This window comes from Gobio gobio (assembly GCF_949357685.1).
Source record: "Gobio gobio genome assembly, chromosome: 2".
Lineage (NCBI taxonomy): Eukaryota > Metazoa > Chordata > Actinopteri > Cypriniformes > Gobionidae > Gobio > Gobio gobio.
In genome coordinates, this window is record NC_137098.1 from 44,633,884 (window position 1) to 44,657,243 (window position 23,360).

At 37.1% G+C, this 23,360-nt stretch overlaps 1 protein-coding gene across 9 annotated transcripts in view; it reads right to left on the bottom strand.

Moving 5' to 3' along the window:
- fhod1 (formin homology 2 domain containing 1) overlaps positions 1-23,360 on the bottom strand; it is a 51,316-nt gene that overhangs the window by 1,946 nt on the left and 26,010 nt on the right. Inside the window, exons 5-28 of one of the 9 annotated variants that reach the window (XM_079837384.1) lie at positions 21,681-21,786; positions 21,256-21,350; positions 20,547-20,658; positions 19,815-19,909; positions 19,554-19,697; positions 18,784-18,973; positions 18,471-18,627; positions 16,139-16,243; positions 14,488-14,580; positions 13,805-13,828; positions 13,042-13,086; positions 11,883-12,040; positions 10,685-10,777; positions 7,091-7,986; positions 6,860-7,012; positions 6,483-6,665; positions 5,371-5,490; positions 3,751-3,912; positions 3,306-3,496; positions 2,938-3,130; positions 1,807-1,975; positions 1,331-1,393; positions 1,143-1,217; positions 631-804 (exon numbers count right to left, since the gene is read on the bottom strand). In XM_079837384.1, coding sequence (XP_079693510.1) covers positions 631-804; positions 1,143-1,217; positions 1,331-1,393; positions 1,807-1,975; positions 2,938-3,130; positions 3,306-3,496; positions 3,751-3,912; positions 5,371-5,490; positions 6,483-6,665; positions 6,860-7,012; positions 7,091-7,986; positions 10,685-10,777; positions 11,883-12,040; positions 13,042-13,086; positions 13,805-13,828; positions 14,488-14,580; positions 16,139-16,243; positions 18,471-18,627; positions 18,784-18,973; positions 19,554-19,697; positions 19,815-19,909; positions 20,547-20,658; positions 21,256-21,350; positions 21,681-21,786 — 3,796 coding nt within the window. The remainder of the gene's footprint in view (positions 1-630; positions 805-1,142; positions 1,218-1,330; positions 1,394-1,806; positions 1,976-2,937; positions 3,131-3,305; positions 3,497-3,750; positions 3,913-5,370; positions 5,491-6,482; positions 6,666-6,859; positions 7,013-7,090; positions 7,987-10,684; positions 10,778-11,882; positions 12,041-13,041; positions 13,087-13,804; positions 13,829-14,487; positions 14,581-16,138; positions 16,244-18,470; positions 18,628-18,783; positions 18,974-19,553; positions 19,698-19,814; positions 19,910-20,546; positions 20,659-21,255; positions 21,351-21,680; positions 21,787-23,360) is intronic. The other 8 variants (XM_079837386.1, XM_079837385.1, XM_079837387.1 and 5 more) reach the window with 8 other exon arrangements.

Genomic DNA, 23,360 nt, shown 5'->3' on the forward strand with positions numbered 1-23,360 from the left:
TCGCTGGGGCAGTACCCTTAAAAGGACATATTTGTACCTGTTTTACTCCTAAAAGGTGCATATTAGTACCTTAGAGTACAAATACGTACCTTAAGGTCCTACTATGAACCTTTTTGTGGTAAAAAAGGTACAAATGTGTCCTTTTAAGGGTACTGCCCCAGCGACAAGCTGTTGTACCCCTAAAGGTACAATTTTGACACCCCATTTCTTGACATACCATTAACCACTTCAGAATAATATAACTAAACCTGTAGCTGCACAGAAGATTTTTCAGGTTTGGAGTTTTGTGTGCTTTCGCTTTCCTTTTTTAAAAAGTACAGTTGCAAGAATGTGCCCTACAAAAGGCTCTTTGTGGTGTTTGAATCCTGAGATGTCTAGCAGTTCAACCCGGCACAAGCAGAAGTAAAGAGGTGGCACGATATGGATCTGACAGGGAGATTTAGGGGCTTTTGAAAGCTAAGCAATGGTAGAAGCCAGATTACATTATGTTTTGGATACAGATATTGTTGAATGCAAACAGTGACTAAATCCTTAATCTCATCCCCCCAGGTTTAGGGCTAAAACAACCTTCAGAACTGGTTATTTAAATTCAGTGGTCAAAAAAAGCGTTGACAGTCAAAATGTACTTACATGACTTTCGGTTAAGCCGCGAACGTTTCCGTGTTTTTGGACTAGATGCCCTCTCTGTGGGATTCTGGGTGACAGACTTAACCAGACGATCCATGATCTCATCTGTGGCATCATCCTGTGAGCTGGCGCTGTCCTCTTTGGCTAGAGACATGTGTGTGCTAACCCGGCCTAAACCTGTGTAGAAACAGTACAACAGATCATTCAAATCTGTGCTTAATTACAACAGAAACAGGTCCAAGATCCTTCAAGGGAAGTGTTCAAATGAGTGAGGCTGGTATTACTTCTTGGCAAGCTGATGAAAATCAGTCATTTGTAAAAGGTTCACAGATATTCAGGCAAATACAGAGCGTGAAGTTTGAATCCATGGCTTATTCATTCAGGTTTTTTTATGTCTGTCTTGACAGTTAGCCCTCTAAAATCACTTCAAAAAGACATAATTATTTACTATTTAGTCTATAAAAAATCTGTTAGTTGAGAAAACCCACTCCATGCAGGCTGTGCGGTAGCTCTACCTTCATCATCATCCTCATGTGCTGATTGGCTCTCTACTGGTGAAGTAGGAGCGCAGTCAGAGTCATAAGGCCCCTCTGTGAGATCAAATGACCCAAACTTAATGCTCTCATTAATTATAAAGTTATCATATTTTGAACGCTGCACAAGAGCTTTATCTTTGCACACATTCATGCTCCAAACGCTATACCTTCATCACTCCACTGAAGGGTTGGTGAAATTGGAGGAGTGTCACCACCAGTGGTAAGAATCTCTATAAAAGGACCCCCAAATAGATCAAATTAATTAAGTAAATTAATAAATAATAATCATAACAAACAATAATAAAATTATTATTATTAATTAAACCAAATTGTCCTTTAGCCTGGGCTGGACTTCACAAATCATTGCAGTAGTGACGGTAGAAAGCCAAAACGAGTTAAAATTTAACTTAAACAAATATGTTAAGACACGCATCATTGTAATTAAAACTGGAGTCCTCAGTTCTGCTTCTGGAGATCTACTTTCCTGCAGATGTTACTTCTCTGACTGTAAAAAACAAATGTAGATCAGATAATTAACTTTTCTAAAGCAGGTGTGTTAGAGGAGGAATAGAGCTAAATTCTATAGGAAGGTTGGGCAATAGCAGGAGGACTGCCACTGGTCTAAATGGATTTGGTCACTTACTTCGTACAGCACGGCTCCTGCGCAGATTGCTGTTGTCACTGTTGGCGATGAGCAGGTTTTTCATGTTCTCATGCTCCTCTTGGGCTGGCTCTGATTCTATTGTTGAAGAAACCGGGGATGGGCTGTCCTCCAGAGACAGCTGTGGAACTGCTCCAGAAAACTTCTCTGTCTGTGAAAAGATTCAGAGATATAATTAGTAACTGGTAATGTTTGACTCAATCTACTCAATTGACAACTGAGGGTGAGCCAGTGGGGTTGTGGACAGGGCCATTAAATAGTTCATTGCCTTAAATGAACAATCTGGGTTCAATAACAGTTAAGCTTTATTGACAACATTTGTGGCATAATGTCGATCAGGGCTGTCGTAAGAGGGAGGACAGCTGAGAAAATTGTCCAACGCGTGTGTGGAGGTGGCCTGGCTAAATGCTTTATACTGCTGAGTGTTTGGAGGTGAACCACCATTTTGTTTGGGTCTTGGGAATTCTAACGATGAAAAAAAAAAGAAAACTTTACACATCTTCATCCTTTTTGTCCCATCCACTGAAAGGATGAAGATGTGAATTTTCATGTAATACTGCCCTTTACAATCTATATAAGATACTTGCATGTTTCCCAGAAGACAAAATAAGTACAATTGAACAGTTTTCAACCTCTCTGCTCTTAGTGCACTATGTTACCTCCTTGAACATTGGTGAATATTTGCACCTTTTGTAATAGTTGTGTATGAGTTCCTCAACTGTCTTCAATGTGAAAAGATGGAGTTTGAAATCATAGTCACTACTGGAAAGGGTTCAAATATGCAGAAGATACTGGAAAACCAAAGAATGTGCAGGACTGGGAATATTTTTCTGAAGAACAGGGGGGGAGTTTAACTTCTCAGGGGGAATCATGAATTTACTAATCACATAAAAACACGACACGCAGAATTTGGAATATGTAAATATTCAATATATAAAAAAGCTTAGTCAGGGCCGTATTTAATTAGCAATTTTTATGATCCCTCTTATTTTGCTAAAATTTTACAGATTCTGCAATGTGTGTGTAAACATATGCTTAGTAAATTTAAAGTATGCTTTAATTTTAAAGTGTGCTTTAAATTTATCAATCTTCTCAAGAGCTTCCATTTCACACCTCTGTGATCATCTTGCCCCTGGTTTTGGTGCGCTCCCGGTGGACAGCACGTTTGCGTTTCTGGGTGAGGACTCGCTCTCGAGTTGTGCGGTACTCCAGGGCAAATTCACTGATGATCTTACAGAACTGAGTCACTTTAGTGTCCCGCACGGAGTACGAGGGCTGACCCAAGTATAGCAAGAAGGAATGAAACCTGCAAAGTGGAGGAAGTAGAACTTAATATACTATATGCTCAAGTTCATCCTAATTAAAACATGAAGCACAGTCATTCATGCACGTCAACTTACGGAGAAGCATCCAAATGAATTTGGAATCTTTTGATTTAACATGTTAAAATGGATTAGTGTTTTTTTGTGTGTGTGTGTTACCTGTTAATAATGCGTCTGTGCACTACTTTCAGGATGATGATCCTTTCAGTGCAGTCTTTCAGGAATTCTGTCATTTTGTTTTTCAAGTTAGGTTTAGTTTCATGTTTGGCCATTACTTTAAGGTTGTCCCACGAGGCTTTGCACTTTCTCTCCAACTGAATCAGGTTTTCAGACAACTGCTCAAACTCCACCTGTGGGAAAGGAAAGGAGGAAGTGATAAATGATGACAATGAATGCTTGAGGGTTCTTTGCATAGTGCCGAACAGAAAAGAAACTCAAGTGCACAGAAGTTCATTCCCGAATTAAAATGCTTTAACAAGAAAAAACTGCTTCAAATCTCTGTGCAAATAATATAATGTATAATAATGTAATGCAAGATGGAAAACAAATAGGACAAAGAAATCGCATAAAAAAATGTATGTAAAGAAGTGTGTGAGGCACATACTTTAGCAGAGCGTGTAATTGCAGGGATCTCTGAGTAAAGGTCTGTCGTATCAGGGTAATTTTCCACCACAAAATTGGAAGTATGATGAAGCAGAGACTGCCTGTGTATGGTGTCCTTTACCTCAGTTACCTTCTCCAAATAACTGAGCTCAAAGCCCTTAGCCTGTGAGAGAGATGAGAAGTGCTAATTAAAGTCATTATGTGATGAACAATGTAGTGAACTACTACATTGCCTTTCTTGGCAATTAGTCAGGGGAAAAAAGCATAATTAAGATGGCTACTCATTAAATAGAGTGGCACAAATTAAAGGACATCATGTTCCGAACAGTTATTAACAACTAACTGTCAAGTATTTTTTTAAATATGACACTGTAACAGACATCAAGATATAGAAGTGGTAGTGCTGTAAAGACCTCGTTAAAACTGATGACATTTTATGAATGATTCATGAAAGAAAAGTGTTCCTGCATATTTAATTATGTGAAATGTTCAGAAAGCTTTTTTATTAGTGTAGCATACAAAAATAAAATGGTCTTTTCTTCTATATTGTGACGTATATCTAGAGTGAAACAGCTTATAGAAAGAGGTGTAAGGCTGGACTAGATTTTGTCCATCAGGAATGGATTGTTCTGGTTTGCTATTGCGGTGATCTCATGCCAGTAAACATCATCAGAGAATAAATGTTGCTGCCAGTGGGAGGGAAAGTAATTTTTTTATTAAAGATTATGAGGACACATTCATTTAAAAAAATTATGTGTACAGATAAATAATTTAAAGGAACACCACTTTTTTTTTTTTTTTTTTTTTTAGTTCAGTTTTACCGTTTTCGAATCCATTCAGCCGATCTCCGGGTCTGGCGGTAGCACTTTTAGCATAGCTAAGCATAGATCATTGATTCTGATTAGACCTTTGGCATCTTGCTAAAAAAAAAAAAGACCAAATCATTTTTCAATATTTTTCCTATTTAAAACTTGACTAAAATAGGACAAAATATCGAAACTTTTTGGTAATTTTTTTGAGCAAGATGCTAAAGGTCTAATCAGAATCAATGATCTATGCTAAGCTATGCTAAAAGTGCTACCGCCGGACCCAGAGATCGGCTGAATGGATTCGAAAACGGTAAAACTCAACTGTTTAACTCTAGGGGAGTTGGAAAATGAGCCTATTTTCAAAAAAAGTGGGGTGTTCCTTTAAAATAAAGAATGTAATATTCCATTAAAAATAAGAATTGTCCATTGCTTTATGTTGACTTTAAAGGTGTCTGAATTGATGACAGAAGTTTTAATTTTGTGGGTAAACTATTCCGTAAAATCAAAAAGATATTTGGTCAGTCTGCCCTGTTCTATGCATAGTAGAGCATAAATACTATCTTCAGTACTTGTACACATGTTTGTAGAGTTCAAGAGGTCGTCATATACTTCAGCATAGAAAAGGTGCCATGCATTGTCTTAAATCATATCTTATCTTCCACAGGCAACAGCAAAGGATTAAGGCATCAGCACAGAGCTGCTCTGACTAATCACATGTGTCCATCAAGCTTCAGACCAGTTCACCTGGCCTTAATACAGGCACTTTAAAGGTAACTCTGCTCCTAGTACTATGGAGGAGATGGAGCACTTACATTGGAGCTATTGAGGAAGTTGCCAATGGCCAGTAGTGTTGCGAGGATACGCTTGAAGGTTTTGTTCTTGGCAAGTTGTTCCATACCCAGTTTGAGGTCAAAAAGAGGCTCTGCGATCTCCTGTTATATTCACGTGTGAGGGATAGAAGAAGAGATGGATTGAGAAAGAATGTTTGCCATGAATGTCTCATTGGTAACTCACTAAAGTCATTACAAATGACTTTAGGTCAACAGAACTCTATTTAAAAGCTAATTTAAAAATTACTAAATTCCATGAATGGTTCTTTCTTCTGCTAACAGAGCTAGAGTTCAGCGACCAGTCAGAAAAAGAAATATATTATATATTATATATTATATATTATATATTATATATATATATATATATATATATATAATATTTTTGTTTTATTATTATTTTTTATTATTATTGGCAATAATATATATATATATATATATATATATATAATGCTCACAAATAAACTACCTTTAAAAAAGTTTGGGGTCAGAAAGATAAAAAAAATATATGTTTTATGCTTTTATTCAGCAAGAATGCATTTATTTGATCAAAAAAGTATTAATTAAAACGTTTTATAATGTTACAAAAGATTTCCATGTCAAATAAATGCTGTTCTTTTTAACTTCATATTCATCAAAGATTCCTGAAAAATATTAATCTCTTTTCAAGAAAGCAAGACTGCTCAAGAAACATTTATTATTATTATCAAATCAGCATTTTAGAATGATTTCTGAAGGATCATATGACACTGAAGACTGAAGTAAGGATTCTGAAAATATTGCTTTGCATCACAGAAATGAATTACATTTAATGTATGAAAATAGAAAACTTGTTTTAAATTGTAATCATATTTCACAACATTATTGTTTTCACACTATTTTTGTTCAAATAAAATTAAGTCTTGGTGAGTATTAGACTAAAATATAATCATAATAATAATCTTACTGACTCCAAACTTTTACCACATCACCACCTCTGCATGGTGTAATATAACTGCTTAGCTCAATAGCCATTTTATTATAATAATTGGAGCAAACAGGATTTCATTCTTACTAAAAATTGAGTAAAAATTTGGATTTATTGTCAGAGTTCTGACCTTCTCCAGGGTCTCATAGTTCAGTTTAAAGGCCCAGAGCTGTAATCTGGCAGTAAGGCCACTGATGGAGGAGAGAGTGAGAAGGAATTGCTCTGCTGAACCCAGCGGTACGTCGGGGTTAGCCAGCTGTGCGTCCTGAATCTTCTGTTTCTCTTCATCTGTCGGAGTCATGGTCAGTATTTTCTAAGGGCAGAGGGAAAATTTACATCAGCTTTGTACTGTGCAAATGAATCACTTAAATCTTTATGAATTTTACATGAATTATAAAAAGAAAGAAAAATAATAAAAAGACTGATATTTGTTCTCAATAGAAAAATGTATGAATGCTAAATAAGTGAGTTACTACTGCCCCCTGTTGGATGCTCGTGCTATATTACCTCAATGCCCTCTTTACTGATGGCAAACTCATCAAAGGTGAGGATGGCACTCTTGATGACATGTACAGCAGGCAAAACAGTCATGCCAATATTGATGGCATTGCTTCTCTTAGGATCAAGCACTAAAATGGCTGCTTTCTTGGCTTCAGCAATCTGTATACACATTTGTAAAAACGATTAAAATGAATAAAAACAAAGATCACAAAAAATAAACAGGTTTGCCCATCGCACCTTTGCTACTGGAAGTTCCTTGCCCTTGGACTCAAACAGGTGCTCCAGCTTAGCTGTATCGACTGCAACCTTATCAAGCGAAGCCCACACTGTGCCCCGCCCAAACTTGCACTTCCTGGGGCTGTCGGGCTGCTTAAGCTCCTTCCAAAACAGCTTGACCGTTTTCCGCTTCTTTAGAAAAGCTGGATCAATCCCCTGAGATGGGGACGGAGGAAGAGGGGGCACACTCAAACCTCCAGGAGGTGGAGGAGGTGGAGGTGGAGGAGGAGGGGGTGGAGCCAGAGCAGTACATCCTGGAGGAGGAGGGGGGGGAGGAGGTGGCGGTGGGGGAGCAGAACCCTGTCCTGGCACTGGAGGAGGGGGTGGCAGTCCTCCATTAGGCAAAGCGGTGTCAAAAGTGTCTATATCCAGCACATCGATATCCTCCTCCTCCATCAGATCAGAGAAGTCAAGATCTTTAATCCGCAGAGCTCTGGAACTGGGCTGCAGCTTCTCCCAGGCATCCTGACTACCCCTGGCCAATGGTGTCATCATTGTCTTCTCCAAACTCTGTGAATGCGTCTCAGCTTCAATACTGTACTGTGGACGCAGCTTCTTAAGCCTTTGTTCCTCCGCTAGCCTGGCGCGAGCGGCCTGAGCTGTACCTTCGAGGCTCTCCAGCTCTGCCCGTCTGGACGTGTCCTCTGTGGGCTGAGAAGATTGAGACTGCAGTCTGGAGAGCCGTCCGGCCATACTGGTGATCTCATGCTCCTCAAGTGCACTTTCCAGACTTGGACTTTTTAGACCTCCAGAGGAAGTGTTGTTTTTGGAGTAGAGCATGTCCAACATGAACTTCCTGTCATTAGAGAGGGTGCTGTGCTGTTCCACTGTACTGCCCTGACGCTGCAAATCACCCTCTAGAGGAACAAGAACAAATCATTCAGTGCTGAAGGGAAAATATTAGCGATGCACAATATATCAGTAACATATTGCTTACTGGCTAATATTTAAGTTTTTTAGATTATTTTTATCAGTATCCATTGATGGTGCTCCAAAAGATTATGGTGCAGATCGTTATCGGCCGATAATAGCTTTATGTAGTTTGATCGGTGGTTTCTATAAAGGCCGATCAGATGGCGCAAAACTCACAAAACAATTTGTCATAGACAACAGCACAGCAAAAATTGCTTCACTACATTCACCAGTGTTCTGGCAGTTCTACCAGGTGTCTGAAAAGGACAATACATTTGCAACATCTTTGCTGTAGGGGTTGTGTTGTTGCAATGTCTCAGCTCTCCGCAATGACATTAAGAAACTAGGGTTGTGCGATTTTAGTGCATTTCTTTCCTTCACAGGAATGCGCTTTCATTCTTCCCTAAAAGCCCAAACTTAACGACCAAATCTGTTGCTAAACTATATAACGTTCTAGATAATAAAATAACAAAAAGAGTTATTAAAGCTGCTTTAAGCCGCGAACGAGATACTGTTTCCCAAGAAGCTTTCTGTGCACACGCTCAGAGACAGAGTTGAACACGGACAAGCAAAGTGACATTTGAGTTTCGGGTCCGCGACTTAACTGTTAAATACACATAGAAATATGTCAAAATAATGGCTTGGTGAGTATTCACTTTAACACTATCTGTTATGTCTTAAGACTTAAATGAACATAAACAGTTGGGAAATAAGTTGCATGTGTGCATCAGTATATTGGATCCACACAATCGATCTTAAAGTGACAGCCGCCTAATATTCCTGCTGCCGTCTATTAATCAAACAAGAAAAGACAGAAAATCACGTATTGCTCTTTAGTTGATTTAGTAGGATTAATCTATATTTAATTTACACAGTGAAGACTATGCAGTGTTGTTTCACATTTGATTACTTTCTATTGATAAAGACGGTTCTGTTTTTTTTTAATTAGTTATTTAACAGGAATGCTATATTTTCTAAGCTCTAAGCTGCTCCTAATCACCTCTAAGAGAGAGAATGGAATATGTTGCACATGTTGCTTGCCAATAAATGGAGTTGTCAATTCATGATACTTTTTCCATCTCTTATTTTTTTATAAACTTAAAATACATGCTTCCAGTGATCGTCCCCAAAATTCCTGATTGGAGCATATATATTATATAATTATTTATCATATTTTAAACATGGACAATAGACAGTCCGCTCCTGAATTAGCTACAGAGCCAAATTTAAAGCTGCAGTCCGTAACTTTTTGTGCTCTCGCAGTTAATAAACAGAACTGCATGCGTCTGGCGGAAGAACATTGCAGCTGGAGCTACTTCTCTCTGTTTATGTCTATGGCGAGTCACGCAGGGACTGTGCTCCTCCGCATCGGTTCCTACCAGACCAGTCTGAAATAGTCCCAATATAAACACTTATTATAAGTGTACCATAATGATTCAGGGTAAGACAAAAACACGGTTTGGAAAATGGATTCATGTTGTACATTCTCATTATATAATTTTTGTAAAACTTGAAGACAAAAAAAGTTACGGACAGCAGCTTTAATCAACAGGGAAAAAAAACAACAACATATGGCATAATTAAAACAATGGTCTAAAAATAACATGCATAAAACACTACTCCTAATATTTAAAAATACATTGCAAATAATAATAATAATACAAATCACAAGCAGGCAGCACTATAATAAATGACGTTACACGTCTAAAATACACGGGTAGTAATAAAAACTGCTAGACTGAAAATACACTTAAAGTTAATCTGAGAAAATCTCAAAATGAATATCCATTTTTCATACTGTACATTATGTTATGATGATTGTCCATGTATCAGTTATTAGCCATAACATGAAAAACATTATCTAAATTTGTATATCAGTGCATCCCTAGATAGTATGCAACATTGTTGGCATCTGCATTGTATTGAAGCAGTAATCGTCATTTCAGATCCATGTATGAAGTATAATAGCAATGTGCTAAAAGAGACATCCTACCTTGGAAATGCCCAGTGCAAGCACAGATCATGTTGTTCCCGCACGCTACCATCCTTTGCTTCAGTAACCCAGTGCAAACTAACAGCAGCTACTCTTCTCAGCTCTAACAGCACTGTAACCATCAGTGCTAACTGCCTACATCCCCAAGCAAAAACGGAAACTGGTAAGGGGAGATTCCCATCTCGAAATCTAAATAGTTTATATCTGCCACTGCTTCAGCTAATTTACACTCCCTGGACGAAAGGCCCTTTAGTGGCGGTGTCATTTGGATTACAGCCACTAGAGGAAGAGATGGAATCGCTCTCAAATATTTCCACTTTGAAGATTTCTGTTTGAAATGAAGCTCTTGACCTCCCAAAGAAGCCCTCACACAGAAATGCCTGACTATTGCTCTGTGTGTGAGAACTGCATTGAGCAGAAAGCTGGTTAAAGAAATCAACGAAGTGGAGGAAACAAGTCAAGTTATTGATTTTACACAATGCGTCTCAAAAAGCTATGTCTGCTCTAGTTAGTTGCTTGAAAATTCAACTCAACTCATGTTTAAGAGTGACTGCTGGGTGAGCATTAAATTAGATATGTCGATGACTAACTGCATGTTCATGTATTAGGCTCACAGAGATGGAGGGTGGTGGTGGGAATAAATCTCTTGCCTGCTTCATTGTGGGCTGTCGTTGTGTCCTCTTGTTGCTCCAGGGTGTGCAAGGTCAAGTTTACCCCCTGAGACTCCAGACCACTAATAGATACTGCAAGACATACACACACACACACACACACACACACACACACATAAAAACATATTGAGAAAAAAAAAAAAAAAAAACTCACACAAAGAAACCAAACCTATGTATGACTTTCTTTCTTCTGTGGAACACAAAAGAAGCCATTTTGAGAAATGTGTCAAAGTTTTTGTCCATGTAAATGGAAGCCAATGACCACTAAACATTCTTCAGAACATATTTTGTTGTCCACAGAAGAAAGGAAGACATACATCTTTGAAAAAAACATTAGGGTGAGTACATGATGAAAATGTAAATTTTTGAGTCAACCATCCCTTTAAATCTCCAACAAGATGTTTGCCTGCATACAACAGTTTATTAATGCATTTTTTGCCGTCGACAAAACAGATGCAGCAGTGATGTGGACTAGTGGTTGCATACGTGTTGTCCAACTATCATTTCTGCTTTCATAACAAAACAAAACAAATCCTCTCACACTAAATTAGAAACTTTCAGCCCTGCAAGACCTATGATTCCAGAGGAAGAACACAAAAAGATAATCTTAACCTTACAGCAATCAATCACATTGAGCAACTTCCTATCTATGCTTGACATAAACCAGGCGACATAAGCAGTAATTCAAAGTGTGCAGTTTCAATTAGCAGTCAAACCATCACAGTTGGAATGCTTCTAAAAGTTATGCATCTCAGCAGGACACATTACATAATCATGGCAAACTTTCTCTAGACCAATCAGAGCACATTCCAGACTTGGCATGACTTGACAATTAACAGTAGTACATACAGTTGACATTCAGTGTGCAGACAAGTTTGTCATTCATGACAGTTCACACACACAAACAGACAAATAAATGACCACAAATACTCTCAGAAACTCATATGCATTTGGGTTTAGTAAAGCTTCACTGATCAGGGAGAAAGCAGAGAGATTAAGACGTTGAATAATGACTGGAACTTTGGAAATAGAAAGAAAGACAAGCAGAGGAAGAGAATGAGTGTAACAACAGGACAAAAAGAGAAGTGGACTTAAAAAGGAAGAAATCAGCGCATATTTGAAAAGGAGAACATTACTGTATGACATTGTAAGGAACGGAAGGTCAGGGAATCAGCACCTGTGGTGTCGGAGCTGGAGACCGGCTGCTCGGCTTCAGTAGGTGTCTCTGCTTCTGTAGACGCCACACTCTCGCTTAGAGAAGGTCTCTCATATATGCCAAATGGCTTCCTTTTCTTCTCCCATTGGGACGCAGCCAGAGAACGCAAGAAATTGTCTCTATAAAGCCATCAGAGAAGAAGCACTCATTTACTGAGCTGTAAATGGAGGGTTGCATGACATAAATGTTCTGATTCTGAGGAGAAGTTATATATAGTAGACCTGCTCTGAAATGAGTGGTTGCAGAATACAGTGAGAAACAGTAAACTAGTTCAAATCATAAAGGCATATACTAAATTAACTTTATAAACCGAATCCTATTGGTTTGTCCACACTTTTCTTCAATTTAGTACAATAAAAAAAGAGATTATTTTTTAAAGGTAAATACACACTTTCCATGCAGTTATATCACAGAGAGACAAAAGAGCAGTCATTTTCATTTACACAAGAACAAAAAAAGACACAGGCAATGTTGTATAATAAATAAATAAATCTTAAAAATCCCTGGCATCCCCACCACAGAAATACTGCCCAGTGTCTGACAAAGACCACCACCACCACTAAAGCCACTTGCACCTTACAACCCCCAAAACCACAAGCCACCACTATATGTCCCTGTAGATAATGTAATAAACACTGCAGAAAATACTGTGCATGATTAGTTCTTGTTTCAATAATCACCAAGCTGATCAGGTTCAAGCATTAACTCTCCCCACAGTGATCCATCAGAAGAGTTGTGGTAAGAGCTCAGTAACACCGAGGCATGTGTAAAAGAATGAAATGCTTCACATGAACGACATATTTTAAAATATTTTTGTTTGTGACAAAGGCAGCAAACTAGACAATAATAATAATATTTTTTAAACCCAATGCCACTGCATTGAAACTTGTTCATTAAAGTTTGTCATCCATGTAGAATCGTAACTATTACAAGAATTACACTACATGAAATGAAAAATATTTTTTTAGGAAAATGAAATGTTAACATTCACATACAGCACACAAACCCACACAGCCTCAGTTTCTGAGCATAGCATCTGAATTAATCCCCAAACACCTGGTCGCATGCTGATATATACAGAAAGAGAGCCTGTAAACATTCAGAGCTGCAGAATACTTACTCTAAATTCCTCAGAACCGGCAAGTCTCTATTCACATTCTCTGGACTGAAGAGAAACACTTCGATTTACACACACGCTCCATGTCACTGCACAATTCTCATTCAATATATAGAAAATGCCTTGAGAAAAAACTGTGCACACTCCACCACATCTGGTTTAGAAATGGAAGTGATTTTCCTTTAAGAATTTAAAGGATTTTTTTTTTTTACCTTATACACACTTTTAACTATTTAATCATTAAGCTTTTAAAGCTTTGGGAAAAAATGATATGATTGCAGCCCACAAAAACAAGAGATAGTCATCTTTGAGTAACAACTTAAGATGAAATTACTTTACTTTTCCCATGACAAGACAGAGAATAAAGAATGACAGGAGGGGGGTGGGGGGGTTGGAAGAGTCAGATAGAAAATAATTATTGTCCATTCACGACAATAAAAAGGTATTTTTCTCACATCTAAACTAATATTCTGCACCAAATGTTATGTCTAAAATATCAAAAATCATAAACATCTGAAGAGAATAAACTTTTATTTAAAAATCAAAACTTATATTTAACTTATAAATATTTTTTTGTGGATTAGTCTTATCACGTTAGCAGATTTAACAATCCATCCAATTTATTCTAAAATATCCAGCCAGCAGTTGTTTCCTCCAACCCTCCCTCCTTCTGACTTTGTCTCCCCAAAATGACTAAGCATCACAATGATTTAAAGTGCTAGCACCTCCAAAAGCCACATTCTTTGGCCACACTGCAGCTACTCACCAAAAACTGTCTGCCTGGTGCTGTCTGTAAAAGGAGAGAGAGAAGCAAAGCGCAGGAATGTTGGGCGCCACAGAAGTAGAGAAAGGGATTAGGAGATGTGCCAAATATTATGAGGGAAAAGAGGAGAGGAGTGAGAGATGCAGAATGAGAGAGAGAGAATACACACAAAGAGAGAAAACATAATCAGGTAATTGGCTAGAACAGAAGGAAAAGTAGAACAAAAAACAGGCAAAGAATATACTGAAGAAAGAAAATCTGTTCTTACAAAGTAAAAATACAAGCAAAGAATATTGGAGTAAAAGAAGATAGATAAAAGCAAGAAACGCACCTGATCTTTTTCATTAGAGTGAAAACAAGATGACTAATTCTCAGTGTAGACATTTTTACAAGTTAATAGCACAACTACCTGAGGACTATACAATATTTTTTGAGATGTCAAAAAGTGAAAACTTGCCCATTTTCCTTTAATTGCAGTTAATGCAGCAGGTTCCCCATATAAAATGTTTCTCACAGCTCACACTGTTCACTCACGCCATTCAACTCATCCTAGTTTAGCTCATTCAAGACTTTCAAGTTGCACCCAAAATATTCCCATGCCCTGCCTCCTCTACAGCTCCTTTCACATCTTCTTCCTCTGCCTTTTCCCCCCATTCCTCCAATAAGAGCATCAGTTGTTTACTTACTTGAAGACTCGCTTTCCCTCCGTCTGGCTGGGTTGCTCTGCTGCGGACTGGGTAGGGATCTCATGAGGAGAGTCTGTTTCTGTGAAAGACGCTCTGCGGAGAGACAGTTAGTCAGTGCAAGCTCAAGGCTATTGCACCGTATGGGCAGTTTCATGTGGATCAGGTCCACATAAAGTCTCAAACACAAAAAGAATGTGCATGCCAGTAAACGTGTCTCTCCATTCACTCCAAAATACACTATTTGAAGGCACATTTTATAAAAAAAAACAATCAACAGATAACATTCATTTTCTGCTTTTCTTAGGGGTACAATGCTCATAAAGCTCCTCAGAGAAATGTAAAACTTTACAATAAGGTTAACATTTACTAATGCTTTTAATACCATGAACTACTGTTACAATGAAGAACACCTTCACAGCATTCATTAATGCTGGTAAATGTTGATTATTCTTTTTTAAGAAGTTTCTTTTGCTCACCAAGGCTGCATTTATATGATCGAAAATACAGTAAATCAGTAACATTGTGAAATATTATCATCATTTCAGATAACTTTATTTTAATATAATTTTTTCCTGTAATGGCAAATCTGAATATTCAGCATTACTTAGTGTCACATGATCCTTCAAAAATACTGAGTTGTTGCTCAAAAACATTTCTTAATATTATCAACATTGAAAACAGCATATTATTTTTTGGAAAAGCATGCTAATTTGTTTTACCGGATTCTCTGATGAATAGAAAGTCCAGAAGAGCATCATTTATTTGACTTTTTTTTAATTATGTAAAAGTCACTTTTGAACAATTTAATGCATCCTTGCAATGTATGGTAAACTGTATATTTATAAATTGATATTAACCTAGTTAAAAAACATAGTTTTAGTAGTTGATGACATCTAATGAATAAACTAAATGTTAACAACCTTGCTGTACTGGTTACATTTATAATTATGATCATTATTTAATAATAAAGATGACGAATGCAAATATAATTATTATTTATATCAGTATCACTACATAAGCTGGTTAATGACTATCAGTGCTGGCCAACTGTATCACCAGTATGCTAATGATGTTTCTTCAGATGGATCACACTGAACCTCACTTTTATTTATCATTCGCGGATGAGCTGACAACATTACTGCAGTGAGCAGAAAACTGTGAGAGGCTTCTTCTGCAGTTCTGCTCAAGAGAGCAGCTTTCAGGACTTCTTTAGTGCTACAATAATCCTCTCCTGTCCCCTGCCAAAAACCTCCCCGTCTCCATTTGTTCAGAGTACTATTATGTAATATTTATACCGTTTCTGTTTTCTTGTTATATGTGGCTACTAGATCACCTTTTATGTTTTTGATGTACCTTGCCAAATGTCAGATATTAATGCTAGTGAGACAACTGTCAAAAAAAAAAAAACAATATGTGCATGAGTGTAATATGTAATTGTTAGTTAAGAAAAGTTTGAAATGAGATGAATTTGTTGAAGTTACCTTGGCTCGCTGATTTAACACCTGGATCTATAAATCAAAAATCTAGATTATTTTACGTATTACATGAACTCTAAACTGGCATCAGATCAGTAGCCAGGACAAGTTCAACAAACACCAAATAATTAGTCAAAGGCTCAAAAGCTGAAGGTGATGTAAAATGTGATACAGACCTTTTGGAGATGCTTGAGGTTTCCTCTGATATTGACCTCTGCTTTTTTAACCTCCGTCTAGAAATCCCCATGTGAGCTATGTACTGACTCATAAAAGAGCGCCCCCTAGTGAATGACCAAGGATTTGTGGGAGAGAAGAAAAAGAAATAGAGAGAAAGAGGTGGAACAGTGATGGTGGTTACATGGACAAACAGAGGGTTAATATGTTGACAGGACCAAAACATCAGCAAGAATCAGAGAAAAACAGTTTCAACCACCACCCAGAGTCAGAGCCAGAGTCAATACGCAGTACTGAATTAGAAAAGGAGGAAACTAGCAAATGATCGTCACCAGTGTTAAACAAATATCACAAACACTTACTCTAAAGATTATGATACATGGATGTTAAAGAAATAATGCAAACTTTCTGTTTTCTGTTTTGAATATAATTATTTATATATTATGCAATTTAGGTATATATCACTATGCATACCAAAATATGAAGAAACTAAAATATAAATTGCGGTGTTATTGCATTTAATGACTGCACTTGTTACTACCCATGTTCCTTAGTGACATCACATAAAACTGGCAAAACAATTTGAGGAAAACACCAGCTCAGATCAAGAGAGCTGATAGGCAGTCCACAATTGTGCCCAGTTCAGGACCTTAAAGACCAAACACATCCTGTCCAACTTCGCAAAACATTCCTGTAGCTCTACGCAGAGAAGAAAGCTTCCCAAATAAAACATTCACTTTCCACATATGTGTGCAAGGAAGGACTGTTGACTCAATGTGCCATTTCAAGTGTTGCATTTGGCCTAAGTGAAATGTCTTATTGTGACTTGGGTAAACTGGGAAAAGCAGCCAACCAAAACTTCTCACATACCACATTTACAAAACCCTGCATGGAACAGCTGACAATATGAAAATGTAAAACGAAGTGAATATAACGATGTTCACTCATGTATGATGCAGGTTTGTGTTACCAATCAAATTAAAATACTACAGAAGATTTTCTATACACAAACAATTGGGTTTATATAAATGCCTTATAAAGAATGAGAACAGTCATTTGAGTGGCTGTACATAATTTGTGCTGCATCTTGGGTGCCACATGGTAATTTATATTAAACTCACAGAACGTAGTAAATAAAATGAGCATCAACTAAATGAATCAAGGTAATTAGGGACTTAATTTACCTGCACAGTCTGGAGAATGAATACTCAATTTATCACTAATGTTCCATGTACTGTATCAATCACTGACCAATATGGCCTTGTGTAAAATGTTTATAGACTCTGATAATGCCTGTGCAGGGAAGCTGGAAACAGTAGGTGAAGTAGGAAGGTATTACTCATGAATTCACATCATGATTATGTCTGCATAAAGAAGAGAGCAGCAGGAATGTGTGTTTATCTCCATCACAGTCATCCAACACAGAACAAACACAAACACACATAAAGCCAAAGAATAAACAAATCTGGAAAGACTGTTTGGTTAGGTTAGTAAAATTCCCTACTCTCAGTCAAATAACAAGGTATGTGAGTGTTTGTTTCCTGTGGGTCATTGGTGTTATTGTTAACTAAATCTAAAACAATTCATGATCGTATTAACTCAAATAAAACAAATAAAATCAAATATAAACATTATATGATATGTTTGATGAAATAAGTTTAAGTTGAAATACTAAAATAGCTCAAATAAAAATATATATATAGTGATAAATGACAAAATGCACATAACGAAATTACTAAAAATAAAACTACAGTTATAAAAATAGCCAATTCAAAATATTAATAAATGAATTTATAAATAGTAATAATAAATAGTATATAAATAATACTAAAATATACTGCTGTGGGTATGTGTAAATTAATTATTGTCAATTACACTAAATGGTAAAGCCGCTACTGAATGCTTTACTACTTGACTGATACACAAGCTCCTTTTTTCCTACAGTATAAACATGAATTGAATCCATTTGATGAACCCATGCAAAAAATAATTTTTGTTTGTTTTTGAATTATTGCCATTATAGAGTGAGAACATGAGAGACACACCTTTGCCTTCTTTGGACAATCCTTCTCAGACTGGATTCACATCTGAGACAATAGTCTAACCATCAAACCTAATTATCATCCTTTTTTAAACCTTTTCTTTTCTACAGTACCAGAGCTGAAAAGTCTGCTTAGGTTATACTGCCTCAAAGTGTACAAACATTATAATGCATTTACTGTTGTTTGCTCTTTTTGGTTCCTGAAAGGCATTGTAAAACAAAACGTAACATATTCTGATTTGTTTATGAATGTGTGATAATGTATAAAAACACATCGCACTGTTAATACTCACAAGTTGTGTTCCTGCTCAGAGGTGGCAACAGACTCGGCTCCATTAGTCACCCGAGCGAGGGGTGGAGTTGGGGAGCTAGAGGTTGTAGAAGAGGGGCTGCCAGGAACAGGAGAATTAGAGGAATCTGACTGCTGAGGGGAGGCTGTGTGCGTCACCTCTGAAACACAGACGGTGCAAGTGTGAACGCTATAATCTTAATATAGGATCCGAAACAGTGATGTACAGACACTGGATGTGTGAAACAAGCCAAACACCTCCAGTGGACAGCAGAAGGTATAAGAACGGGGACGGAGAGAGACTGAATTGAAAATACCTAGTGTAGGGCTATTAGAAGAAACGGATACGGTTGGGGAAGCGGGTCGAAAGGAACTATCTGGAATACTGTGAGAAGATGACCGCCGGCTCCTCCTGCCCTCCTGATCGCTGGGGGTCAGTTTCCGTCTGTCCCTACGGATGTTAGGTGCCGCTTCATCAATCTCGTCATCTTCATTCTTGAGGGCATTCTACAAAATATACAAAACACAGAAAACATTCAGTATTTTTAGTTACAATCTCGATCAAAAGTTTGGGGTATGATATTTTTATGATTGCGAAAGAAGTCTCTTATGCTCACCAAGACTGCATTTATGATTCAAAAAAATATCAAACTGAAATATTGTGAAATAGAATTACAATTTACTGTTTTCCATTAGAATACATTTTAAAATGTATTTATTCCTGTGATGGCAAAGCTGAATTTTCAGCATCATTACTCCAGTCTTCAGTGTCATTCAGTGTCCAATCATTCTAATATACTGATTAATATCAGTGTTGAAAACATTTGTGCTAAAAAACGTGATTAGGACGTTATTATTAGGACGTACATTAGGAAAACGTTTTCAGGATTATTTGATTAATATAAAATTCAGAAGAACAACATTCATTTGAAATGTAATTATTTTGTAACATTATACTTTACTGTCGCTTTTGATCATTTTAAATGTCTCCCTTCACTGAATACAATAATAAAATTGAACAGTAGTATATGTCTGAGAAAAGTTGACAGACTCCATATGCAGTGTATGAGGTGCATTGAGAGTTTACTTCATAAATGGAGAACTGTTGTTTAAGGTCACCCTCAGTGCCACTGCTAGTCAGGTGTTTCTGGATGATGCCTTCCATTCCTAGCTGCTCCAAACAGTCTGTCACATCATAAAATGAGTCCTGATCTGGAAGTGCTGTCAGCGTCTGAGAGGACAGAGGAATACATTCACATCAAGAGCATTGAGGTGCAGCATTGGTAACTACTGATGTGGATCTGGGTTGTAGATTGATATATGTCAGTATATGTCTATGTTGTAGTACCTTGTTGATGAGGGTCATGGTGTAGATGAGCAGCTCTGTGTCTGATCCATTCTTCGCTGACAGGATATCTGTTAGGTACGTCCAAGGCTTCACACCTGAAAGAGACAAAGTATTCCCTAAGCTCTCTCAAAAATCAACATACCCATTCTAGTTTATATCAAAATAATAATAATAATGGCTCAGCAATAAGGATGGCCCAGGGACAATGTGAGAGCATTTTGGCAAGCTGACAGAATCAAGCAGGCTAGTACTGTGGTATTCTTACATTAGCTACATCTTCCTCCATGTCTCTCATACAAAAACATTTGTATTTTTCTAATATATATTGAAAAAAGTGTGCTGACCTCATTATCTAGCTGGTAGCACAGATGAGGACTTCAGAGTCTTGGAAGTTTAAGTTGGAATTGGCTAAAAAACTAAACAAATCTGAAAATGGGTTTGTACCATGTGATATTGCTCTTCCACAAAAGTATGTATGTGAAATCACAGTGTTGTGAAGTTAATTATTGCATTTTTCTTTTAAAGAAACTTGAGGTCTAATTATTTTTTTAATCACCAACTGAAATAAAATGCTTAAAATAGGCCAGTGAAAATGTTAGCAGGGCAGGTTCAAATGTGCTACTGCCAGTTTGGCCAGCAGCAGCAGCAAAAAAATAAAAAAAATAAAAGGAATTAATGGCACATGATGAATTCAGAGAATCAGTATTATGAAAGAAGGTTTAAATGTTTAACCTCTCTTTTCATCCACAATGTTGACAGCTTGAATGAGGAGTGGACTGTTGGACTCCGTGTATTCCACAAACACTATCAGCAACTTCAGAGCTGTCTTCACAACCAGCCGAGACTGAAGAGAGAGAGAGAGAGAATGAGAAAGAGGCTATAAACAGGCATTACTTACAGTCCTCGTACAGTAGATGGCAGTATCAAACCTCAATCTTTTTAATGCAACCAAGCACTGCACATAAGAGTGTGTAAGGATGAAATAAATCTGCTTCTCCAACATTAATGGAGTATTTTATCTCTAGTGTTTTGTGTTTGCTATAAAAAAGGCTTTGTTTCAGGCTTTATTTCTGATAGATACAAATGAGAATGAAATGGTTACACAACAGCACCAGACAGTTTATTGTGCCCCATTTCAATATCAAGTAACCTGTAATAATCATTTCTGTGGTGGATTTGGCAAACTATTATCCCACAATGGTAATATTTCACCTTAATAATTAGAGGTGAAGGTTTACTTTTTAAAAAAAAAAACACCAATTTGGCAGGCTCTTTAATACAAAAGCGACTAGGAAACGAATCCATGACCTTAGCGTTGCCAGCCTCATAGCAATGTATTTGTAATTTGTGTTGGATAATATAGCAGATAAGCATCTGTACAATAAGTGTGGTCAGTATTTACAGATGCTGTGGTGTGCATTTTTGTGTTGCAATCACTCACCAGGCTGCCACTCAATGTGTACAGCCACTGTACTGTCTCGTTGTGGTTCACAATACCGTTCATTCCGTCCACAAACAGCATGATCTGACTGAGAGCTGGGAACAGGACAGCAGATTTTAGCATACAGCGCCGGCATGCCCTTAAGGATCTAGTGATTTGTCCTAAAGCTTTCCTGTTTGCTGGTCTAATTCCAGCCAGTATAAACTTCCTGTAACAGATGGCCTATTTAGCCAAAAAAGTCCTTTGTGCTATTTGAAGTCTGCATGCAAGATGCTTTTAGAAACTCTGGACTAATACATAACACACATCTTTAAAAGTCATGTCATGTTAATGATTACTGACAGATCCATCAATAACCCAGCCAACATTTTTAATAAGACATGCATGAAGTATTTTGTAGCAATGTCGATATGCTTATAACAAACCTCTGAGGATGTAGTTCTGGTAGTTATGATCTGCCTCAGCACCCACTTTAATGAAACATGTCAGACCCTCGGAGAGCACAAACTCTGGAACCAAGTCCTTATCATCCTGTGCAATATAAAATACAAAATTAAATCTGCTTCTGTGTACAACTATGATATGCCCTACCATTCAAAAAGTGTGGGGTCATTAAGATTTTTTTCAAAGAAATTAATACTTTTATTTAGCAAGGAAGCATTAATTTGATCAAAAATGGCAGTAAAGACATTTACATTTTAACAAAACATTTCAAATACGAATGCTGATCTTTTGGACTTTCTATTTATCAGAGAATCCTGAAAAAATGGTACCATGGTTTCCACAAAAACATACAATGGTTTTCAAAATGAATAATAGCAAGAAATGTTTCAAATCAGCATATTAGAATTATGTCACACTGATGACTGGTGTAATGACTGTTGAAAATTCAGCTTTACCACCAAAGGAATAAATTACATCAAAATCTATTTAAAATCAAAACAATATATTTCACAATGTTAATGTTTTACTGTATTTTTGATCTAATAAATGTAGCCTTGGTGAGGATAAGAGATGCATTTCAAAACCATTTTAAAAAAAATCTTACCAATGGTACAGTGTGTTCGCATATACGTGCTTTGACATTGGCATGTTTGTCTGTTTACAACCATGAGCATGTGTTTAAAGATTATAAACTGCATACCTAATAATAAATAGGACAGAATGCTCTCTTATTACATAAACTCGTTAGATGCACTTTATAAATATTTTTATGGTAGTGTTAAAGGGGTCATGATATATTTTGACATACAAGAGGTCATTTAAAACATCCTGCAAGTTTCATATCTTAAAGGGATAGTTCACCCAAAAAAAAAAATTCTGTCATCACTTACTCACCTTCAAGTTGTTCCAAACCTGTATGAGTTTCTTTGTTTTGCTGAACACAAAAGAAGATATTTTGAAGAATGTTTGTAACCAAGCAGATAGAGCAACCAATGACTACCATAGTAGGGGAAAAAATACTATGGTAGTCAATGGTTGCTCTCTCTGCTTGGTTACAAACATTCTTCAAAATATCTTCTTTTGTGTTCAGCAGAACAAAGAAACTCATACAGGTTTGGAGCAACTTGAGGGTGAGTAAATGATGACAGAATTTTCATTTTTGGGTGAACTATCCGCTCCAAAAATGGCTTGTTTCGATATTTGGAGACTTGTGATGTCACACGGGAAAATCCATTTGCATATGCCTGACTCCAAAGCAAGACACCAACAAATAGTTTTACATCATTGCACCATAGGCTCTGCTCACTGGCATTCATTCGTTTAACGGCCGACACGTGCATACACTGGATGTTAGCATTGCATCAAAAGCAAATAGAACCTATTATAAATCACTGACGCTGTCTACAGTGGATACAGTATAGAGATGTGCATTCAGTTTCTGACATGCTCCGGACACTTGAGTCTGTCAACAGGTCAAATGGAAGAATGAAAGAAAGTTCACTTTGACGCGTCCAGTTTAAATGGCTCGTTTGCGTGTCTGTACAGACTTCAGAAGGATACTGCATTAGAAACAAGTGGATGGTTTATTTTTAATGTCATCGGAAGATTATATGTTTGTTCATAGAATTTGACTGCAGATTAGTTTGTAAACGAGGCACAGT